Below are 24,602 nucleotides of genomic sequence, written 5' to 3'. Positions count from 1 at the left end.
TGATAAATCTAGGCTTTGCTTCACAGCCATTTGTTTGAAATGGTATAGGGCAGGGGTAGGCAACCTCGGCTCTTTTATGACTCATGGACTTCAACTCCCAGAATTCCTGAGTCACGGCTAACTCAGGAATTCTGGGAGTTGGAGTCCATGGGTCATAAAAGAGCTGAGGTTGCCTACCCCTGGTATAGGGTCTCCTGCTTGATGAGGGGGTTTGGACTAGAAGAGCTCAAACGTCTTTTCCAACTCTGTTGTTCCAGTGGTTTCTCATCCAAGAACAACCTTAAGCTTTTCAATTCATTCCACTCCATAGAGCCCTCCACATCCATAAGAACTACCTATTCACAATTCAGACCGGACACTCTGGTAAATAGGAATCACAGCAAGATTAAACTGTGTGATTATCAGTAGGAAGACCCACCAGAATTCCCAGACCCCGCCCTTTCCATGATTTTTTTCTCCCCTTTTAGTTCAATCTCAGTCATGCGCCCCAGTTCTTTTAAGACAGGGGTCTTCCAACTTGGTCCTTTTATGACTTGTGGACTTCAACTCCCAGAATTCCTCAGCCAGCGTTTGAATGCCCGTTTTAAGCGAAAGTCTTTTAAGAGACAAGCATTATTTGCACTCCTTATACTTCCGGTTCCCAACTGACCACTAGGAGTGGAAAATTAAAGGAAAATGGACAGGAAATGCTGCGCCAATCGGGAGTAGAAGGAATTATTGCAGCTTCCTGAATTTGGATTCGACTCTTTTTCGATGTGGGATGAAGCTTCCACATTTTGTTTTCCCGTGAAGTTTAAACCAGAAGTAGTATGTTGGGTTTGCGCTAACTTTAAGTCTTTACTCGCACTTCCGGTCTAAAACTGAACTACAGTATCTTTCTCTTTGCAATGAGACGGAGAGGATCCGGCTAAGAGCGGCGCAGTTTTGTCCTGCCCCCGAGAAGACAAACGACCAATCCGGATCGTATTTGACCGGAAGCTTAAGCGGTTGAGCCACTCTAGCCTCTTTCTTACATAGAAACTCCCCCTTTTGCGCCGTCGAGTTGTTTCTCTATGATTTCGTGCGTGGTGGATGCTGGCCTGTGGGAGGAATAATGGCGGGGCGGGCCTAGCCGTGCGGCGGTAACCGCGAGCCTTGGGTCGAGCTACACGGTGGATCTCGTATGTGCTTCAGAACCCGGAAGCTGCTCCATTTAAGCCAGTCATTACAGCAGGTAGAATTAATTACGATATAATTGTGGTGGTAGGGATGTTTTTTTTTAACGTGCTACAGAGTTTTCAAGCAGTCCTAGGATTGCAGGCAGAATCTATTCAGAATTCAATCGACAGTCCTGTCAGAACAGCAGCACTATTCCCTCCCCATCCCTTTCTTGCTAAAAGAGAAGGGCTTGATCGAGGATTATTCGGTATGCTCTTTCTCAGTCTCTCCGTGTACGATCCGGAGTAACAGCATTGATGTGCCTTACAGGGTCCGTCTAGGCGTCAATCTCTAGCCAATCTTAATTGAACTTGAAAAGCTGGAACAGTTAATACTTGGATGGGAGACCACCAGGAAATCCCAGGGATGAAGAATAGACTTGGGAATTTAAAAAAAAAAAATCCCAGAAAGCAACACTGGCCCAACTATTGATGTACTCCTGCCTAGGAAACTACATGGATCTGTCTAGGTGTTTCAAGAGGCAAGGTGATCTTTTTTGAGCCTGAATTCAGAGTGATGAAAGGAGTTCGTCTAATCAACTTGAAAAAGCTTTACCTTACAGGGTTATCATACAGGGGAGAGGTGAGATTAGAACAATGTTTTCCTCCTCCTCCTCCTGGGGCATTTCCAGACATGTGGACTTCAACTCCCACAATTCCTTAACTGGCCTGGTCGTTGATGAAAATTCTGGGAGTTGAAGTCCATCTCTCTTGAAAGTTGGGAACTACTGGATTAGAATAAGGGGTTTTTTTTGTCTCTTGGAGGCTGTTTTGCGATTGCAGTTTACTTGATGCAGCAGATGGCGGTGTCTAAAATAGTGCTGGATAGATTTGTATTGTAATAGTTGTACTTAAGGGGGTCTGTGCATGTGATGGCTTAGCGGTTAAAGACACTGAGCTTGTTAGCTGAAGCTGACAGCTCGGGTTCGAGATCCGAGAGCCACACGATAGGGTGAGCTCCCATCCTTGTCCCTGCCCACCTAGCAGTTCGAAAGCATGCAAATGCAAGTAGATAAATACCGGTAGATACCACCTTGGTGGGAAGGTAACAACGTTCTTGCGCTTTTGACATGTACGCATGCTGGCCACGTGACTATGAAAAATGTCTTCAGGCAACGCTGGCTCCCTCAGCCCTGATGTTGTACACGACTGGACAAGGAAACCTTTATCTTTAGTTAAGACCGACTCAATTCTTTGAAATCAAAGTGTATGATGTCTGTATGTATCTGTGATAAAAAGGTAAAGGTTCCCCCGCACATACGTGCTAGTCGTTTCCGACTCTAGGGGCCGGTGCTCATCTCCGTTTCAAAGCCGAAGAGCCAGCGCTTGTCCGAGGACGTCTCCGTGGTCATGTGGCCGGCATGACTAGACACCAAAGGCGCACGGAACGCTGTTACCCTCCCACCGGAGTGGTCCCTATTTTTCTACTTGCATTTTTACGTGCTTTCGAACTGCTAGGTTGGCAGAAGCTGGGACGAGTAACAGGCGCTCACTCTGTTACGCAGCACTCGGGATTCGACCCGCCAAACTGCTGACCTTCTTGTGCTAATTGTAGTCTAACTTAATTACAATAATATAAATGTTACAGTCAATACCATGTTTTATTAACATAGAGGCAAAGATGAATTGCATTGTTTGGTAGCTTTCCAACAATAGATTTATAACTTGATAATAGAAACTTGTCAGTTCGGGGTTTTTTTTGCTGCCTTGGTGATAAGATGGGTAGAGAAATGCCTAAATGAATGATAGGAGGTAAGTACTGAAGGAAGTTATCTGATACTACACAAGGGTAAGGACCCTATTTAGGACTGAATGGCACCAAGAAATCCTAAACATAAAACATTTTCTTTACAACAGATATGTGAAAATATTTGTTCTGTAAAAATAGTGATTATTTATTGAATTTGTTTGCCACCCATCTCACCTAATGACATGGATAATGATGCCTCATTGCCAGTTGATTGGTGAAACATGCTTTTCCTAATGAAATTGTTTCACTAGCACACTGTATAACTGCTCTAACTACGGAACAAAATCAAAACGAAAGGTTACAGTGAGATTCATGTGCAGATTTACTTTGTAGCCACTGAATGCTGAAATGTAGTTTTTAACATAATTTTATTGCACTGAAATCTCACCTACCCTCTCTGCATCAAAGATAGTGTAGGCAAGGTTTTCTTTAATTTTATTTAGTAGCTATCCTGAATGGCCCATGAGAGAAAGGTATAGCATCAGATCTATCAGAGACAGGGTACAGAAAGAGCAAAAACTGAGTGAAGCGAATATATTTGCAATTCTGATAGAGGCTTTGATGTAAGAATAAAAAGAAGTGTTCTTGTTTGTCATCCTTTACAGTCATTTTTAGGAAATCCTCAAAGGGCTTCCAAAGAATAGAAGTGTATTTCATATTAAAATTACCTTTTGGGTCTGTATCTGCCCACATTTTCCTATTTGAATCCCTGGAAATGAGAAAGAATATTACGTATTCTTTTGTATGTTTTTAAAATGTGGGCGAGGGACGCGGTGGCTCAGTGGGTTAGAACGCTAAGCTTGTCGATCAGAAGGTCGGCAGTTTGGCGGGTCGAATCCCGAGTGCCGTGTAGCAGAGTGAGCGCCTGTTACTCGTCCCAGCTTCTGCCAACCTTAGCAGTTCGAAAGCACGTAAAAATGCAAGTAGAAAAATAGGGACCACTCCGGTGGGAAGGTAACAGCGTTCCGTGCGCCTTTGGCATCTAGTCACTCTGGCCACATGACCACGGAGACGTCCTCGGACAAGCACTGGCTCTTCGGCTTTGAAACGGAGATGAGCACCGGCCCCTAGAGTTGGAAACGACTAGCACGCATGTGCGGGGGAAACTTTATCTTTATATCATTAGGGCAGCAGTAAAATGATGATACACCTCTACTTAGAATTACCATTTTGTGTTGGCTTTAGCAGCACCAAACCTCTTGCTAAGAAATGGAGAGGCTTATAACATTGGCCTGCAGCTGGAAGAGAGACTGTTTCCTGGAATAAGATATATTGACCAAGCTTTGTTTTTGTTTCACTATTGGAGGTTTTAACCTACATCCATGGTGTGAGTTTGATTCCATGCTTTTAAGATGACCACTGCTGCTCGACCAACCTTTGAACCTGCCAGAGGCGGAAGAGGGAAAGGAGAAGGGGACTTAAGTCAGCTCTCCAAGCAGTATTCCAGCAGAGATCTTCCTTCTCATACGAAAATCAAATACAGGTAAAGGCCAAGTTTTTGTTCTGGTACTGGTGTTGGGAATTGATTCTGCTTCTGGGCTGTATTTTGCCTGAATAAAGGAATGGCTGCCATTTGTTTTCTTTCTGGAATCTAGCAGTAGAGTCAAATTCCTTGTGTGTCTAACCACACTTGACCAAATAAAGTATTCTGTTTAAGGGAACACCTGATGCATCTGGAGATTTATGAATTTGTAATCTCCAATGGGTCACTGCTGAGGCCAGCCCTAGCTTCATGTAATTGCTTATGTGCTATCAAATGAGTTTTATTGACCCTATTTATCACAAAGCAGGGTCATTTGTTCTTCGGTTTTCTTGGGATTCCACCAATAAATCAGTAAAACCTAACCAAGGTTTCAATTAACCTTTAATTCAACAGATTATGTGACATTGGGTCGGTGTCACTTGTTAACCACCACCTAGATTTTTTTTCCCCCATAACGGTCTGTCCTTAATTTGGTCCTAAAGGTCTTCCAATGGTGCACCGTTGCCACTAAATGAGATCATCCACGTTGTTGCTGGTCATCCTCTTCATGTAATCACTAGGAGTCAAATTCAGTTTAGGGAGACTTTTGCTCCAATTGCAGTCCTAATTGGACTTAACACTAGACACCCCCCCCTTTTCACTATAAAATGTGCAAGGATCGTACCAAAGTATATTGAAGTATAGAGCTGGGCTTGTGTAAGTTTATAAATTTTTCAGTTTTGCTACTGAAAATGTAGGCTAAATATATATTACACCACATAATTGACATTTAGCTGACATAAGGTTTGAAATGAGAATTTCTTTTTCATTATGTACAAAACAACATAGTCCATTCCTGCCACATTATGTTTTTCTTCTCGATTATTTATTTATTTTTGGCAATTGTTACGTTACTGTATTCCAATCCACTCAGAAGCCTCCCAGTAGAAGAAAAGTGAGCAATGGGAACAAACAAAACACAGCCAAAGAAAAGCACAATATCCCAACAATGCCACTATGCGGAGGGCGCAAGCGTCATGTCTCCAAATGCTCTTGTCAAAGAGTCACATTTTCGCAACCCTATGGAAACTCAGTTAGATAATAGTTCATTAATTTAGGGGCAAAATGTTCCCCCAAAGGGGAAGGCCAACATTGCAATACATTGACTAGAGGCTTCCTGGAATAGAGCTCCTTAAGGCAGAGGTCTCAAACGTTTGGGGCACCAGGGACCGGTTACGTGGACAGAGGTTTCTCCGTGGACCGGAGGGTGCGTGGTTTTGTGTACTGCCTGTATCCTGCAGATGAGGCTTTCCTTGTTTGTGTGGACCGGTTGCTGGCATGCCATGGCCTGGTACTGGTCCACGGACCGGGGATTGGGGACCCCTGTTTTAAGGGCCAAGATGCTCGGCAGGTCTTCTTTCTCTGATCTTACTGGATGGCAGATCCATTTCGAAGGGGCTGATCTTGAAGATACCAAGGCCCCAAGCTATGTAGGATTTTAAAGATAACAACTAACCCCTTGGAAGTGGAGTGGCAACCAGTGAAATCCCTAGAGTAGTAAGGTTACCGGAGCAAATTTAGATGCCTTACATGAGTAGCTAGGTGCTGAATTGGGTGATACTTCCAAATGGTCTTCGTAGGAGCCCCATTTAATCCCCATTTCAACAGTGGACGTGAGGAAGAAGCTGATCCAGGCATTCTGAAATGGTTTATTAATTTCAGAAGATTTTATGTTCCAAAACAGGGAATGTCTTACGGTATTCCAGATACGTTCTGGCCACAAAGTCAACTTCTGAAAGATGCCCTCATGGAAACATATTGTTTTAAGAAACTTTCCGAAAGCAGATCCTTCTGCTGTGCACTTCCCCACTTCTTATTTCATTTTCTGGTCCGCTGTGCTGCAGCAGCTTCGTTTTCTTGACTCACACTCTTAAATGCACTGTTTCTTTTAGGCAAACCACTCAGGATGCTCCCGAAGAGGTGCGCAACCGCGACTTCAGGAGAGAACTGGAGGAGAGGGAGAGAGTTGCAGTGAGAGAGAAGAACCGAGACAGGCCAGCCCGAGGTTGGTGCCACCATCCTGGCAAAGAGGTTTTGTGTGGTTGATCAGCCTCGGTGGAGAGAGCCGTGGATCAAGCGCAGGCCCAGGCAATTCAAAAAGGGCTCACTAAAGTACATTTTGAAAATATTCTATGGAGTGGTAATATTGTAAGAAATAAATACAATTGATAAATACAAAACCTCTCCCAGATGCTAGAGCAGATAATAGCACATTACAGATAATCCCCATTTAGCTTCCACAATAGGCACTGGCAGCTTGTTGCTAAGAGACACTGTTGCTAAGTGGAAAAACCACACGGCCATGCCTATGCTTACAATTTTACCTCAGCTTTCCTTTTTTTTTCCTTCATGCTTTGGAATGCTTACCCTGGCAATGGGACAATTAGCAAGAATGGAATTAATGTTTGTATTATTCATTGGGGAGGAAGGGATGGCAAGAAAGTAAGCAAGAAAATGATGGAGAATGCACGTTGAAAAGAAGGCTGTGAAGCCAGTTGTGAGCCTAGCACACTCCGAGCTCCCTAAAGCGATTAAAGTTTTGTCAGTTACAGGCAGCAGCTGCAAGCCACTCATTAAGATTACAGACCTCAGCTTTTTAACTTGAATTTTAACTTTTGAGGGAATTACTGAGCTGTGGAGAAAAGCAGCTTGTTCAGGAAATTTCTTCATTCTACAGGGTATGGTGAGGAGAAAAAAATGGATCAGGCAAAGGACACTTATGTGATAACTGATTGAAATTACGAACACACACCTGAGAGTTGCTGCAGAGGTCATAAATGCGGCCATTAGTCACAAAGTTACCTTTTTTATATACCTGTTGTAACTTTGAATGGTTGCTGCCTGAGGCAGTAGCTAAGCAAGGTCTTTCAGAATTGTAAATCTATTACAGAGAGAATGTGAACAGCAAGAAGGGTTATAAATTGAACAAATAAGAGATGAATAAAAATTTTAGAAGGGAGTGTGTTAGCAGTAAATGCTGTGGAGCAGGGGTGGAAGCTTGTTGTAAAGCTATAATAGCAATATAGGTAGTCCTCGACTTACAGGCTCAATTGAGCCCCAAAGTTCCGTTGCTAAGTGAAGCATTTGTTAAGTGAGTTTTGTGCCCATTTTACAGCCTTTCTTGCCACAGTTATTAAGTGGATCACCGCAGTAGTTAATAACATGTTAAGTGAATCTGGCTTCCCCGTTCACTTTGCTTGTCAGAAGGTCAGAAAAGGTGATCATGCGATCCCAGGATATTGCAACCGTCATAAATATGAGTCAGATGCCAAGCATCTGAATTTTGACCATGTGACCGTGGGGATGCTGCAATGGTTGTAAATGTGCAAAATGGCCATAAGTCACTTTTTCCAACGATGTAGTAATTTTGAACGGTCGCTAAGTGAATTGTTGTAAGTCGAGGACTACCTGTATTGAAGGACTTTTTAAATATTTGGGAATGGTTTTGAAAAGCAAGATTGCTTAATATAAGGCAAGGGTGTCAAAACTGCCAGCCCGTGGGCCGGATGCATCATAGTGAAACAGCGCCCACCCCATTCCCGGCAATGGAAAAAAAGGCATGATACTTTGCCACACCTCACATGATGTTGGGAGTTTGACACCACTGATATAAGGCCTGCTCAACAACTTGTCAATATAGATAAAAAGGTATATAAATAACTTCTTGCCTTTACTCTTAAGGCACGCATGTGAAACTCGTGATGTCGCGTGACGTATCGTGACTTTTTCCCCATTGCCGGCAATGGGGTGGGGGCGGTTTCAGCATGACGCATCCGGCCCGTGGGCCAGGAGTTTGGCATGCCTCCTCTAAGGAGTGTTTACAGACTTACAAGCAAAAATCACTGAGATTTTTAGCACCTCTTTTTCCCCCAGATAGAGATGCAGTAATACAGCTTAGATACACTGAAATATTGGTGTGAGCTGATAACATTTTTTTTAACATGTCAACTTTCATTTTCGTATTCACTTTTCTTTCATTGCTGTTGGTTACAAGTTCTTTTTGTTGGCTCTGTTTCTTTCCCAGAACACACCACTTCCTCTTCGGTCTCAAAAAAACCTCGACTCGATCAGATCCCTGCAGCTAACCTGGATGCAGATGATCCTTTGACAGATGTACGTATTTCAAACAGTTTGGGTACTCGGTGGTTCGTCTTGTTCCGCGCATAGCTTGTCTCCTGTGACGGTTAGCGCAATCCGGGTCAGATAAGGATTAAAGATCATCACTTCTGTCCTGATAAATTTTTTAAGTCAAGACTGAATCTGCTGCTTACGTGGCATCCACTCTCCTGCCACTAAATTGTGAGAAAGGAAGGGGCGGATTCAGTGGCCCTCGAGTTTTTAGAATTAATTGTGAGGCACAGGGTTTTCTTCGAAATCAAAATAAATTATCCTAAACATCGCCACCGTAATTTACCACAGGGCTTTTCAACCAGTGGTATGGGTACCACCTGTGGTACATTGGCACCTGACAGGTGGTACGTGACCATCCTAGAAAAGTGGTAGCGGGGGAGGGGAATGAGCTGAAACTGGCAGCACCGCACAAGCCTGAGCAAGAGACGGCTGGAGCTGAAGGGCTGTCAGGGCTCAGCGGAAGCACCAGGATCAGCACCAGGCTCCAGCTGGAGCTCGGCGCTGATCCCGGCGCTTCTGCTGATCCCAGAAGAAGCTCTGATCAGCTGGAATGTTGCAGCATCTCCAGGGTCTTGTGATTTACATTCAGATGCTTGGCAACTGATTCATATTGATGATGGTCACAGTGTCCCAGGGTATGTGAAGTGACCAAAACCTGCTGCAACCACCCAGCAGAGGGGGGGGGGAATAAAAACCAAACACCCACCACCACCCCACCCCCGCTGCCAATCCTCAACAGAAATGCTCGCAACAAAGAAAACCTCAGACAGGAGGAAGAACGCCGCCAGGCGGGCAGGCAGGCGTCTTGCTCGATTGTGGCTTGGGGGGGAATTTTTTCAGTGCCATTGTAACTTCAAACAGTCACTAAGCAAACTGTTGTAAGTCGAGGACTACCTGTACTTCATCACTTTTTTTCTTTTTTTTTGGTCATCAAGTTTTTGACACCTTGCTAGGCGACTCGGTGGTACTCGGATGTTGCCATATCCTAAAAGTGGTACAGTGGGTGAAAAGGTTGAAAAGCCCTGATTTACAAAATGGGGAGCTCTTTCCTTAAACTGGATTAACATAGTAGAGTATGAGCTATGAGCTTCCTGATATTAAAAGGTAAATTTTTGAATGGTTGGAATGGGAATCTTTACAGGTATTGCAAACCATAAAGCTCTTCCTTCTTAAATTTGGGGAATCTTAAACATCCATCCAGTTGCCAAATCTTTTTTTTTTTACTGATAAGCACTTTTGAAATTCTGAGAATATTTATTTATATCCCACCTTCGTTGTTTTTATAAACAAGTCAACGTATCTAATACTCTTTCCTCCTCCTATTTTCCATACAACAGCCCTGTGAGGTGGGTTGGGCTGAGAGACAATGACTGGCCCAAGGTCACCCAGCCAGCTTTCATGTTAAACGTACTCGCCCAAAACACGGGTGGGTGTGGCCACTCACTAAACACCCATTTATTGGAGAGCAAAACTCCTGGCAATCTTTATAATGCCCCACAGCTCTCTTCATAGTCTCAACTTCTGTTTTTTTCACACACATGACAAAGCACCGGGGTTTGACTCCCATCATTTTTATTTCCTAAAATGTTTTTCCCCCCTGCATTTTTAATGCAGAACCATTGAAATTGTTTGAAGTTTAACACATTGCAGTATGCTAGCTCCTTCGTATTTTTGTTTCAATTAAAACAATCTGATGATAATATAAAATCAGAGAGAATGTAGTTCCTGGCAGCACCGGAGTGGTCTCATGGGATTATGAGAGACCCAGGCTTTAGGGTTAAATAATACGCGTTGGGATTGAACCTAAGAAGATTGACAGAGAGCTGAATTGAAAATATAGTAACTTAAAAATGGTTGGGTGTGTGGGTTTCTCCCCCCCCCCCAAAGAAACCCAACAAAAATGTTTCACTTGAAAATATCGGATGTTCAGTTCGGAAGCTTCAGAAATAAAAATGTTTGGCGAGTTACGATTTCTGTGTGATAAAAGTTTTAAACTGTAACATGCTTGCTTGATTGGAAAACTGGAAATTGCAAATTGAATAAGCTTACAGATTTTTTCATCAGCACAAGTTCGATTAGTTGCTTGATAAATGCGTTATGTATGCAGGTTTTATTATATGACACAGGGAACTGGAATTAAGCATCGTATGCCAGTAGGAGGGGTAGCGGGCATTTCAGAAATAAATTGGAAAAGAGGCGTCAGAGCGCCAAGTGAAACACCTGTGTGTTTAAAGCAGCCGCATCTCGGGAAGCCGCAGGATTAATGGGATCAACGGCTAGACAGCTGCCGTGTTTGGGTCTCCGTGCAGTCCAGAGTTTCTCTTTGGAGTGGAATCTGAAACACTGCACACTCCTCTCGGGTATAAAATGAACAGTCTGCTGATTTTACCGCATCCGTAGGAGGAAGAGGAGGAGGAAGATTACGACGAGGAGAGCGACGACGATACAGCCGCTCTGTTGGCTGAGCTAGAGAAGATAAAAAAGGAACGAGCCGAAGAGCAAGCCCGAAAGGTAAATAACTTAATTTACGTTTGCTGATTCAGTGGCAGAATGAAGATAGGTAGCAGATCTTCTAGAGCAGACGTGTCAAACACAAGGGCCGGGGGCCCGGATCCAGCCCGCGAAGTGGTTTCATGCGGCCCGCGAAGCCATCCTGGAAACAGTGAGGGAACGGCCCCCACTGCCTTGGCACTTGCCCCAGTCCCATCTCCTTCTGCCAGAGACCCTCAGATCTGTCCCACTCCTGCCCAGGCCCCCATAGGCACCCTTGAAGCGAACGATGTAGAACTGGCCACGCCCATCCAGCAGGCCATACACACACTAGCCACGCCCACCCAGTAGGCCACGCCCACCCACCCCACCCCCAGGGCAAATGCAATGCTGATGCGGCCCTCAATGAAATGTGAGTTTGACACCCCTGTTCTAGAGGGCTACCATTCTTTATTGAAAATGATTCCTTTCTTTTTTTATTTGGGGAGAAATTATTTCATACCTCTGCTCCCGAAATCGCATTTGATTGATGGTGATGTTATCCATTCAATCGTGTCCTCGGCGATCCTATGGGTCAGATCTGTCCCACCTCTCCCGACCTTGCCCTACTTCTAGTGCTCTGGCTGGTGTCAGCTTTAATGGTGTGCACTTGGTTAGCTGGGCCACATGTAGGTTCTATGAAAGAGCCTTGGTGGAGCAGTGGGCTAATGCCTCCTTAAGTAACACCAGCTGCCTGCAATTAGTGCAGGTTCGAGTCCCACCAGGCTCAAGGTTGACTCAGCCTTCCATCCTTCCGAGGTAGGTAAAATGAGGACCCAGATTGTTGGGGGCAATAAGCTGACTTTGTAAAAATGCCGCTTGGGGGGGGGGAGCTGAAAGCCCTAATAAGCAGGCATATACATAGAATGAAGGCATATACATAGAATGAAGGTGTCGGATGGCGCCCGACCTTCGCTCCTTCCGACGCGATCTGAAGACCTACTTGTTCGAACAAGCCGGCCTGGCCTGATGGGTGATGGGTTTGGATTTTAATATTGTTTTAGTGCATTTTAACTTATTATTGTTAGTTTTGGGCACTTTGTTTAATCTTTTTTAATATTTGTAGTCTTGTATTTTTATATGTTTGCCCTGTTCACCGCCCTGAGTCCTTTGGGAGAAGGGCGGTATACAAATAAAATTATTATTATTATTATTAATTATTATTATTATTATTATTATTATTATTATTATTATTATTATTATTATTAAGCACATTGATTTGTGCTTTGAATTGTAAGCCGCCCTGAGTCTTCGGAGAAGGGCGGGATATAAATGGGATTTTTTTAAAAAAATGGAAAAATGTGTGGAGATGAGGTATGATGAACACCAGCTATCCTCTACCCTTATTTTCCTCTCAAAAATCCTTTTCACCTAACAGCTGTGAATCATTCTTCCGAGCAGCAGGAGTAGCCGCTCATTGCCCAATGTTTAGAAACGGAGAAAGTTCCTAAAGTTTCACTTGTGAGATGCTGGTGAAATAAAGTGAAAAGATGCTTATTGAAATAAAAATCTAGCCAGAGCGTATTTTATAGTTGTGAAGCTTGCTAGGAGGCAGTGAGGTCTAATAAAAGCAGTTTGCTACAAAGAGTACAGAGCTGGCAGTTCACCAAGGAGGAGAGAATTGTTTGGCCTCTGACGTAAGTAAACAGTTATAATCATTTCTTGGTACCGTAATCCAGAGATCCCAACAGTTGAGTCTTGTCCGCTGCATCCGAGCAAACTATCTATTGCATATAAGCTATGAATGTGCAAAACTTTCAATTCGGAATGGCTTGCATTGGGGACATTTTTCCGTTCCCAGATACAAATTTTATTTCTAGAAATACATTTAAATACCACTAGAGGCTGCTAGAAACTGTTCAGGGTAAAGTTTTCAGTCAGGCACCTTCCAGACGGACTGAATTGCAGCTTCTAACTTGTCCAGCCAACAGGGCCAAAGAAGGGTGGGAGTAGGACTCTAATGGCACCACGGTGGCAAGAGTGGTCTGTAGCTTGCTTAGCACAGGAATAGTTTACTTGGATACTCCCAAAAATGTGCCATTTTTTTTCCTTCCAAAATGTACCCAATATCCGTTTTGTGGCGGTATTTTTCTGGATACCACCCGAAATCTTTTCCGGAATATCACGATGTACTTTCAGAAGAAGTCAGTTTGTCCTCAGAACTGTTGGGAATGTTCCTTCTAGTGAACATTCCAGGGAATGTCAAAATATTCTACTGCTGGATCATTGAATGTTGTATTGTTGTTAGTTGTGAAGTCGTGTCTGACCCATCGCGACCCCATGGACAACGTTCCTCCAGGCCTTCCTGTCCTCTACCATCTTCTGGAGTCCATTTAAGCTCACGCCTACTGCTTCAGTGACTCCATCCAGCCACCTCATTCTCTGTCGTCCCCTTCTTCTCTTGCCCTCAACCTTTCCCAGCATTAGGCTCTTCTCCAGTGAGTCCTTCCTTCTCATTAGGAGGCCAAAGTATTTGAGTTTCAACTTCAGGATCTGGCCTTCTAAAGAGCAGTCAGGGTTGATCTCCTCTAGGACTGACCAGTTTGATAGCCTTGCAGTCTAAGGGACTCGCAGGAGTCTTCTCCAGCACCATAGTTCAAAGGACTCAATTCTTTGGCGCTCAGCCTTTCTTATGGTCCAACTTTCACAGCCATGCATTGCAACTGGGAAGACCGTAGCCTTGACTATACGCACTTTTGTTGGCAGGGTGATGTCTCTACTTTTTAGTGTGCTGTCTAGATTTGCCATGGCTTTCCTCCCCAGGAGCAAGCGTCTTTTAATTTCTTGGCTACAGTCCCCATCTGCAGTGATCTTGGAGCCCAGGAAAGTATCTGTCACTACCTCCATTTCTTCCCCATCTATTTGCCAGGAATTGAGATAATCTCTATTTGCCAGGAATTGAGATAATCTCTTATTATGAGGGACATGCAGTGCTTCAGGTTTGAATCGAAAAAGATACTTTGAAGCATTTGGGAGTACCTCTCTGTTCCTCTTTAAAGCAGCCGCATCATTTTATCTACCCAAGGACAGCTTTGTGATTCTGGAGAGAATTGAATTGCAAACAAGACTCCTGTTTCTGGGCCACGGTGGACCAAAGCACTTTTTTTTTGAATCAAATATAAAGCATCACACAGCTTCAATTATTATAATTTGCTATGCTTCTTTGGTTACTCCTTTGAATTTATAAAACTGCTTATTCTGCATTGGATCGCTGGTTTACCAAGTACAGTCATCTTTGCTCTGATTGGCAGCTGTTCTCTAAGCTACCGAGTCTTCCCACCTCATCTCGCCTCCACAATTTTGCAGTCTGAATTTTTTTTTTCTGTGGCTGGTTTAACCCCCTTACGCTCCTGTATCAAAGCCGTGTGATTTCCTGCTGAGCTTCAGCATTTCTGGAATGTTACGCTTGTCCTGAATTCTGTTTATGAGTATGCCTTACATCTGGGGTAACTAATACTGTATGCCTGTCTGGGAAATGACAGGGGTGAATACAGTTCATGCCTGTTTCAAATTTTGATCATGTAGAAATTGAGTTTACGTTTTAGCCAGAAAGCGATGCAAGACAAAATTATATTGAGTAACAGTAAGGGATCAGATTTAAGTTAAATGACCGTTGCAATGGCTACTGTCTGTAGTTGTTAATAAGGCAACATTTATGGAGTGGATCAAGTAGAATAGTCCCATTCAGATGAAGTGAGCATAGGAATAAGATTAATAAGATTAAACATTTTAACAACTGCATAATGCATTAGTTACTTAATTGAAGAATACATATTGGTCTGTTTAAGTTCTTATCGGGTTTTTATCGTGCAAAGGATTTTTATGTGTCTCTTCTCACAAATCTTCTAGCGTGCTAAGAAAAACTTGAGATCTGGATTTCCCACATCCTGAATTTAACTATTACATTTTAACTAGTCTCATTGTCTGTTTATCTTAACATTTTTCCTTGTTTGATGTGCCTCCAATCTCTAGATTACAGTCTATTTGTGGAGGACACAAGCAGTATAATCTTTTACCACCTGGCCCAGACTAAACCAGTTGCTATTTGCTCTCCAATTTCAACCAAAGGATAAGCACTCAAACCATTTTTGCTCCAACCAAACAAAGGTTAAAAGTTGAATCTGTCACTCAGGAACTGAAGTTTCAAATTCCCTGCCATGATTCGCTGTGCAATTTTTATTGTATGCGTGCTGAAAATGAGCATAGCTTAGTCCGGTTTGCTATGGGTGACATTTTTGGATGGTTTAAAATAATTTTATCATTTACTGTGTGCGCATTTGGGATTTATCAATAGCCTTACAGTTTGGCAGTTGTGTAAATTATTTTTAAATTATTTCTTGAAAAATCAGATTTCCACTCCATTCTGCACTGGGCAGACACCACTGCAAGGACTCTTTTAACATTTTAGGAAGGATTCTGACACACTGGACTGGGTTCCGAAAAGGACAAGAATGATAATCGGGAGATTAGAAACTAAGGCCTGTGAACAATGATTAAAATGAGTTAGCAATATTGAGCCTTGAGAAAAGATAAGGGTGAGCAAACTTCAAGTACTTAAAGAGGCAGTTAAGTAGAAGGCAGCCAAGCATCCTTCTGTTTCATCCTAAAAAGCCAGACAGAGGATGATGGTTTTAAGATACTGCAAAATGAATCCAGCTGACTATTAGGGAAAAAAAAGTTTTATCTCTTTATCTCTTATGGGCTCCCCTCAGCTGGTTGCATTTAATAAAGGCTGTACAGATAGTCCTTGACTTACAACCGATTGCTTAGCGATTGCACGAAGTTTATCTTCCCCAGGTAGCTACGACCTGGTTCTGAAGTTGTGACACATACCCTCACAGTCACATGACAGCATTTACGTCTGTTTTTAGCAAAATAGGGACGCAGTGGCTCAGTGGGTTAGGACGCTGAGCTTGTCGATCAGAAGGTCGGCAGTTTGGCGGGTCAAATCCAGAGTGCCGCGTAACAGAGTGAGCGCCTGTTACTCGTCCCAGCTTCTGCCAACCTAGCAGGTCGAAAGCACGTAAAAATGCAAGTAGAAAAATAGGGACCACTACATTGGGAAGGTAACAGCGTTCTGTGCGCCTTTGGCGTCTAGTCATGCCGGCCACATGACCACAGAGACATCCTCGGACAAACGCTGGCTCTTCAGCTTTGAAACGGAGATGAGCATCGGCCCCTAGAGTCGGAAACGACTAACACATGTGTCGGGGAACCTTTACCTTTACCTTTTACTTGGCAAAATAATAATAATAATAATAATAATAATAATAATAATAATAATAATAATAATAATAATAATAATAATAATAATAATATGATTTTGATCATGGTGACTGCTTAACTACCGCTGCAAAAAAAGTTGTAAAACAGATCTGGTCATATGGGCGCCTGCTTTACTGTCAGGATTGAAGACCATAATGAGCAGAGTCAGTTAAGGTTTTAAGTTGAGGACTACCAGTAATTTAGATTTTCGTACTGGATAGGTATTTAGCCTTAATAGCCTCTTCCAAGTTCCAGGTTTCTATAGTTGTGAGCCCAACTGAGTTGCACAAACTAGGTTACTGAAAGTCTATGGAGATTCTCAGTCATCCAGGCCATGGTTGTCCCAAACGTGCTTTTTCAGGAGGCAACTGGACTTTCGTGTTTTTCTTTGAAGATGTTTTACTTCTCCAAGAAGCTTCTTCAGCTCTGTCTAGATGGTGGCGAATGGAAGGATTTATATTCCTTGCAGACAGCTGGTCATTTGCATTCTTTTAGAGAGTGGTTGAGGCCACTTGGAGGTTTAGCTGTGTCCTCAGGGTCACCTGAGTGGTCCAAATGGCTCCTGTAATCTGCAATATTTTTCTGGAAATCCAGTCATACCCCCACACCATTCGAAGGGCATTCATCCCAAAATGCACGGCTAAAAGTCTGTGGAGATTCTCAGTCATCCAGGTCATGGTTGTCCCAAAGGTGTTTTTCCAGGAGGCAACTGGACTTGTTTTTTTTTTCTTTGAAGGCGTTTCGCTTCTCATCCAAGAAGCTTCTTCAACTCTGACTGGATGGTGGGGAATGGAAGGATTTTTATTCCTTGCAGACAGCTGGTCATCTGCATCCTTTAGGTTACTGGGGCAGCTTATTCTGTCTGTTGTATTTTAAATTATTATCCAGGGTTAATGTCTAGTATTAGGCCAGGATTATTTGTGGCACTGCTGTCACTGATTGGTTTAGTTCAGTGTTGGCGAACCTTTTAGAGACCGAGTGCCCAAATGGCAAACCCAAACCCACTTACATATCGTCGGGTGGCGGGTCGACGTGGCCCGTTGGGTGGGTGTGGCCAATTAGTAGGGTGTGGCCCATTGGGTGGGTGTGGCCCATTGGGTGGGCGTGGCTGCGGTGGTAACGGCCGACTGGGTGGGACTAAAAAGTTCAATCAATCAATTTCAATTTTGCGAGATCTTTTTTTTTTTCCGCGAGAAGTTGAAATTGATTGATTGAACCTTTTTTTTTTTTTTTTGCATACGGTGGCCGAGGCCTAAAGCGAAAATTTTTTATAAAACCCAGCTGAAGGCCTAAGACTGGGGCGACAGCGTTTATGCCCACAGAGAGGGTTCTGCGTGCCACCTGTGGCACGCGTGCCATAGGTTCGCCACCACGGTTTTAGTTCCTCCCATGAGATCCTGGAGAATGGGCAGGCATCCGGTTCCTTCCATAAAACAGTGCCATTTAGGAGGATATGTCGCAGCACCTACCCTTCGGGATACATTCTCTCCCCAGGATTTGGACGGGCCTGATCCCCATGGACCTTCTGCAAGGCCTTGAAAACATGTCATATATATATATATATATATATATATATATATATATATATATATATATATATATATATATATATATATATATATAAAATTATATGTCAGGTGCCCAAGTCACTCTTGTGAGTTGACCAGCCATATAAATCACTGAATAAATAAATAGAAGTTCATCTAGAAGTAGCATAGATTGTGTACTCAGAATTTTAGTTCTGCAGCTTAACACATAATCAAACAATTCAGGCCATTAAACATCTTTGCCGGGTTGTTGTTGTTTTTTTTTTGTTAAGGTTGAATTTTTTTTACCCATCTTAAGTAAAATCTAAATTACCCTAGTTTGCCTTCTGGGCAGAAGCAGAGGATGTGGTGAAGTTAGACCCTGTTTTGCTAACCACGAGCATGAGCAGATTCCTGCATCAAAGGCTTCCACACATGCGCTCTTCATAGCTTCCACCCAGCTTTGAAACCAGAGAGGGAAGTTCTGGAGCGTTGTTCCTGCTGAGGCTTTGGGCAGCATCCTTTATGGCTTGTCCCTCCTGTAGCCATCTGTTGCATAAGCAAGCTTGGAGAGATGCACCCCAAAGGTTCCTGGAGTAACTTGCTCCAGGAACCTTTGGGGTGCATCTCTCCAAACTTGCTTATGCAACAGATGGCTACAGGATTTTATGGGATTTTATTTTTATAAGTCATTCTTTGAACTTCTCAACAAGAGACTACAGGAGTTTCAGCCTGAAGGTGAAACTCTTCATTCCTTGGACTCGTCGCTGCCTGGCCTAGATACGTGAAGCCAAAACCTCAGAAAGAGATTCTGGCTACAGTCCTGTATTTGGCATGTGCTTATTTCAGAAACGGGAAACCTGGCACTACAAACACAAAAAGGAAAAGAAAAGAAACTTGAATGCACCGCAAAAAGACTTGCAGCTGAGTCTTTAGCTGCTTCTACAAAGGGATCCGAAAAGGAAACGGTCCCCTTTTATTTTATTTTTTATTTTTATTTATTTTAATCCCATTTATATTCTGCCCTTCTCCGAAGACTCAGGGCAGCTTACAAGCTTAGCAGTAGCCTTCATTCTATGTATATGCCTGCTTATTAGGGCTTTCACGCACACCCCAGCGGCATTATTACAAAGTCAGCTTAATTGCCCCCAACAATCTGGGTCCTCATTTTACCTACCTCGGAAGGATGGAAGGCTGAGTCAACCTTGAGCCTGGTGGGACTCGAACCTGCACTAATTGCAGGCAGCTGGTGTTACTTAAGGAGGCATTAGCCCACTGCTCCACCAAGGCCCTTATAAAAGCACGGCGCCCACCTTTCCTTCTCTTGGCAGGAACAAGAACAGAAAGCTGAAGAGGAGAGGATACGGATGGAAAACATCCTAAGTGGTAACCCTCTCTTGAACCTTACGGGACCGGTACAGCCTCAGATAAATTTTAAAGTCAAGCGAAGGTATGGAGATGTTAACGGTATCTTAAACCGATTCTCGGCTTTTTCCACCGGATTGTGAATAGAGTCATGATTCCAAAAAGAGTTATAACTGGCTTTTAATTGAATTGTTTAAAGAAAAAAAATCATAAAGCCGAGAGCAGTTGTCTTCCTGTACTACAAATTCAAGCTCCTCTCGTTTATTTCCCTACGTTTCCCCTTTGCTCACAGTATAGGGCAGGGGTCGGCAACCTCGGCTCTTTTATGACTCGTGGACTTCAACTCCCAGAATTCCTGAGCCAGCATAGCTGGCTCAGGAATTCTGGGAGTTGAAGTCCACGAGTCATAAAAGAGCCGAGGTTGCCGACCCCTGGTATAGGGAAACAAACAAGAGGGGCTTGTTTACAAGAGAGGCTGTGAACCAGGATGTACAAAATTGGAACATTTTACTTAGCACAGAGTTCTCCAATGTTTCCGGCTTTGCAGACTAAATGTGGGGAGGACGGGATGGTTCGGCCGGCAAGCGCACACGCGCAGCTCCATTTCATGAGCGGTGTGCACCTGTTTCCACAACCCTTTGCTCACAGTATAGGGCAGGGGTCGGCAACCTCGGCTCTTTTATGACTCGTGGACTTCAACTCCCAGAATTCCTGAGCCAGCATAGCTGGCTCAGGAATTCTGGGAGTTGAAGTCCACGAGTCATAAAAGAGCCGAGGTTGCCGACCCCTGGTATAGGGAAACAAACAAGAGGGGCTTGTTTACAAGAGAGGCTGTGAACCAGGATGTACAAAATTGGAACATTTTACTTAGCACAGAGTTCTCCAATGTTTCCGGCTTTGCAGACTAAATGTGGGGAGGACGGGATGGTTCGGCCAGCAAGCGCACACGCGCAGCTCCATTTCATGAGCGGTGTGCACCTGCGCCTGCCATGCACACAAATGGAGCACATGCGCTTGCCCGCTGCTCGTGCGAGGTTGCCCATGCACTCGCTTGCCAGCTGTTTCCACAACCCAGTTGCAAACCCCTCACGGCCCTACGTTTCCCCTTTGCTCACAGTATAGGGAAACAAACAAGAGGGGCTTGTTTACAAGAGAGGCTGTGAACCAGGATGTACAAAACTGGAACATTTTACTTAGCACAGAGTTCTCCAATGTTTCCGGCTTTGCAGACTAAATGTGGGGAGGACGGGATGGTTCGGCCGGCAAGCGCATACGCGCAGCTCCATTTCATGAGCGGTGTGCACCTGCGCCTGCCATGCACACAAATGGAGCACATGCGCTTGCCCGCTGCTCGTGCGAGGTTGCCCATGCACTCGCTTGCCAGCTGTTTCCACAACCCAGTTGCAAACCCCTCATGGCCCACTACTGGGGCATGGCCCACAGGTTGGGGACCCCTGGCCTAGCAGAAACTGCTGAATCACAGTCCAGAAGTAGGTTCATAATGGAAGGGTTGAAAATAGAACATGCCAGAACTCTCTGGCACATACCATTCCTTGGTGAGTTTTGCACATCTCTAATTACGAACTTAATCAGCCGAAGTATTACAGTTTTTTTCCCCTTTTATTGTTTTAAAAACCCTGGCTACTTCTACAGTCTTAATATTTTACTTTAGGGTTTTATTTTCAACCCTCACAGGATGCAGTGTTTCCTCTGTAATTGATTTAATCCAGGGTCTTGGTTTCTACCAAATCTTTAGGGTTGACCGAATTTCCCCAGGCTTAAGACTCAGGGGGACTTCTAAAAGATAGAAGTCTAGAACCAGAGACAATCCACTAAAATGTACATAGGAAGGGGTGAGGGCCCATTTTTAAATCCTTCCATTCCCAGATAATTAACTTGTATTACATTGCTTTCCTTTGGGAAACAAGGCAGTATATGCCTTTCCTAACATCTGTTTCTACAGAAGCTTGTTTTGTACAAAAGGTCCTTAGACTCTACTTTGTCTAAATTAGTTTCTGACTACAGTTTAGATATAGCTAAGTATTTTATTTATTTGTACAATGGTAAATCCTCAACTTAAGACCACTTGTAATGGGCCTACCTGTGGGTTAATTGCAACCTGGTTTAGCAGTTACAACTATTGGAGTGGGTGGGACTGCAGCCATGTGGCCACACTTCGGATGCTCGGCAAACGGCCACATTTACAGCCATTTCCAGTATCATGGGATCACATTTTAGTATGATTTTAATCAGTTTTGCCATAGGTTTGCTTAACAAGCCCCACGTTCACTTTACACTTGCTGCATTTGCTTAACGACCACTGCAAAAACTCTAATAAAATCAGGTGGTCATGTGACTGACCTGTTTTATGGCCATCGCGACTTATGGCCAAAATGGGCAGGCTCCGCTATGGTCATAACTCAAGGACAGCCTGCCTGGTTTCTGTAATCAACTCATGTATGCATTCATAAACTCCTGTTTAGGAAGATCTGTAATATAAGTAAAATCAGGACTGTCTGGGGAAAATTATAATATCGGGCCTTTGTTTTATCTGTCCAAATAGCACTTATTGTGCTTTTCTTAGTTTCAAATGTCATTTACCACATGACATTTCATACACATTTCATAGGATTTTCAGTTGTTTCTTTGTTTTCTATAATATTCTGTTGTTCTCCATCTCTCAAGGTTTTCTTAGCCAAGATGAAGTTACTCAGAATGGTTAATCCTTAATCTGGCCAGGATCCCAATCATTTGCAAATGATCACTGCTTTTCTCATGCAGTTCAGCCTACACATTTTCACGTAGGTTGTCCCTGGCTCAGTCCTCAACCTTCCAGAAGGGGAAATGTGCCAGAATATTATAGTGTGAACCAAAAGTCTCTGGCTATGCTTCTCACGTGTAGATGTTCCTTTCCTCTTTTAGGTGGGACGACGATGTCGTCTTCAAGAATTGCGCTAAAGGTGTAGATGAGATAAAAAAAGACAAACGATTTGTCAATGACACGCTGCGGTCTGAATTTCACAAAAAGTTTATGGAAAAATACATCAAGTAGGTTTTCATTTTTGAATAGTCTGTGTTGCTGATAGGTTGTGCAAGTCGTTTTGACTACCATCAGAAAAATGCTGGCTTGGATGGAAAATCTGTCAACCATGATCATAGGTGTCTTTTTAACTTAATTCCTCATCTGGCCTATTTTGCATGTTTTGTCATTGTAAACCTATCCCCTGCCCTCCCCCTCCCCCTTTCTTGAAGATGTTGGTTTCCTTATTGCTATGAATTTATGTTCACTGGAAAATCATTCTGTAAATGTTTTGAAAATGACTTCCAATAAATCCTTCACTTACGAGACTATTTTTCTTTCTTAAACCTACATTAGCTCCATCTCCTGTTCTGCACATTTTGTACTACCCCTCTCACTCAAATGGGAAAGCTTGGATATGTTTTTAAGATTCAGCAGTGGTCCTTCTATCTTCTGTGACATGAAGCATCCTTTATTAGTTCTGGCTGATGTGTCATCTGCAAACCCTTCATGGACAAGCAGCCTGACCGTTACTCCTAAGCACCAGCAGCCTCTAGTTTAGCATTGGGCCCTACTTCACCGAAACCCCACCATAAGGAAGATGGGGTGGAGAGGGCAGGGGTTGAAAAAAAGGAAAATGACAATGTCGGGTGGATCATACCTTATTCTGAGTGGTAGGAACCCAGCAGCTGTCATGGTACGTAGGAAAAACATTGGGAGACGAGAGTGAAGAATGGCTGCCTAGGGAACAGTCAGATAAGAGACAGCCTGTCCTGCAGTTGGATAGAGGGTGGAGCAAGAAGCTCAGAAGGGACCCGCCCAATAAGGGTTATAAGGAGAAGGCGAGAGCCTTGTATTTTCAGACTTGCAAGAGTCTCTTCATGCAGCTTTACACTTAGCTGTAGACTTAGCTTATCTTGGCAGGTTTCCTGTCTACCACAATGATGGGGTCGTTTTGCTGCTTTTCCTGATATGCCCTTGGGTGGGAGAAGAGCAGACGAGGGTTTCTACTTGTCCTTCTGAATGAAAATGGGGGACCGCTTGGGTTAATCTAATGTCAAAAGAATTGGTGATGGGCCTGCCTTTTAGTCTGGTTCAGAATAGCTTTGCTAGCTAGAGATAGGAAGATTCGGATTTAGGTTTCTTCCCCTGCCCTGGTGTAGTGGGCTATGAATATAGCCTGAAGCCAAGATAAATCAGGTAGGAAAAATCTGAACCCAAATCAGGAGTGGAATTTGAGAAAGCATATCTCATTTGCTCCTCCTCGGTTCTCTTAAGGATGGAGGTAGGGGGAGTGGAAGACACGCTCGACTTGCAAGATTCTCACTGTAATCCTACCATAAATGTAGCTTTAGTACTCGTGACTTTGGTGTTAGCACTAGCAATAGCTCTTAGAATTATATACCACTTCACAGTACTTTACTGCCGTCTCTAAGCGGTTGACAGAGTCAGCATATTGCTCCTAACAATCTGGGTCCTCATTTTACCCACCTGGGAAGGATGGAAGGCCGAGTCAACCTTGAGCCGGTCAGGATCGAACTCCAGACTGTGGGCATACTGTGCCTGCCATACTGCATTCTAACCACTGCGTCTCCACGGCTGGTTCAAATCTGGTCTACCATAAAGGGCTGATACCACTTCCTCCCCACACCCTAACAGGATTTCATCAAGATGTTATTTCAGGCTGTTTTCGCTGATTTATGTTTGTCTCCATGTACAGCTCCTTTAAAAAGGGAGAGATGACTAAAAACTAACTATGGATGCCTTGGTGCCATCTGAACTTGGTTGTTTGCTTACAGCTGTTTCATTAGCCAGCTAACACCAAGTTCAACCCTGAGCTTTATATATCTCGTCTAGACTACTGCAACGCTCTCTACATGGGGCTTCCCTTGAGGACCACCCGGAGGCTCCAGCTGGTACAGAATGCAGCCACGAGAGTTGTGTTGGGAGTCTCCCGATACTCCCATGTTACACCTCTGCTCCGTGAGCTGCATTGGTTACCAGTTGTCTTCCGGGTGAGATTCAAGGTACTAGTAATGGTGTTCAAAGCCCTACATGGCAGGGGTCCGGAGTACCTTAGGGAACACCTGCTGCCGGCATCAACTTCCCTTCGCCCTGTGCGTTCCCACAGAGAGGGCCTCCTCAGGGTGCCACCGATCAGAGAATGTGGATTGGTGGCCCCCAGGGGGAGATCCTTCCCTGTGGGCGCCCCGGAGCTATGGAATCAGTTGCCGGTTGAGCTCCGGATGGCGCCCGATCTTCGCTCCTTTCGCCGCGATCCAAAAACATACTTGTTCGA

General features: G+C 43.9%; 1 protein-coding gene across 1 annotated transcript; it reads left to right on the top strand.

The window, feature by feature from the left end:
* Nucleotides 1-1,051: 1,051 nt before the first annotated feature.
* Nucleotides 1,052-22,632, top strand: CWC15 (CWC15 spliceosome associated protein homolog). Its single transcript, XM_083362814.1, has 7 exons — nucleotides 1,052-1,213; nucleotides 4,253-4,429; nucleotides 6,361-6,473; nucleotides 8,493-8,581; nucleotides 11,000-11,110; nucleotides 19,251-19,369; nucleotides 22,207-22,632. The coding sequence occupies exons 2-7, from the start codon at nucleotides 4,299-4,301 to the stop codon at nucleotides 22,334-22,336; spliced, it is 693 nt and encodes a 230-aa protein (XP_083218940.1). The 5' UTR covers nucleotides 1,052-1,213; nucleotides 4,253-4,298; the 3' UTR covers nucleotides 22,337-22,632.
* The last annotated feature ends 1,970 nt before the right edge of the window (nucleotides 22,633-24,602 follow it).

This window comes from Vipera ursinii (genome assembly GCF_947247035.1).
Source record: "Vipera ursinii genome assembly, chromosome: 4".
NCBI lineage: Eukaryota > Metazoa > Chordata > Lepidosauria > Squamata > Viperidae > Vipera > Vipera ursinii.
This window is presented reverse-complemented; position numbering and strand designations above follow the sequence as displayed.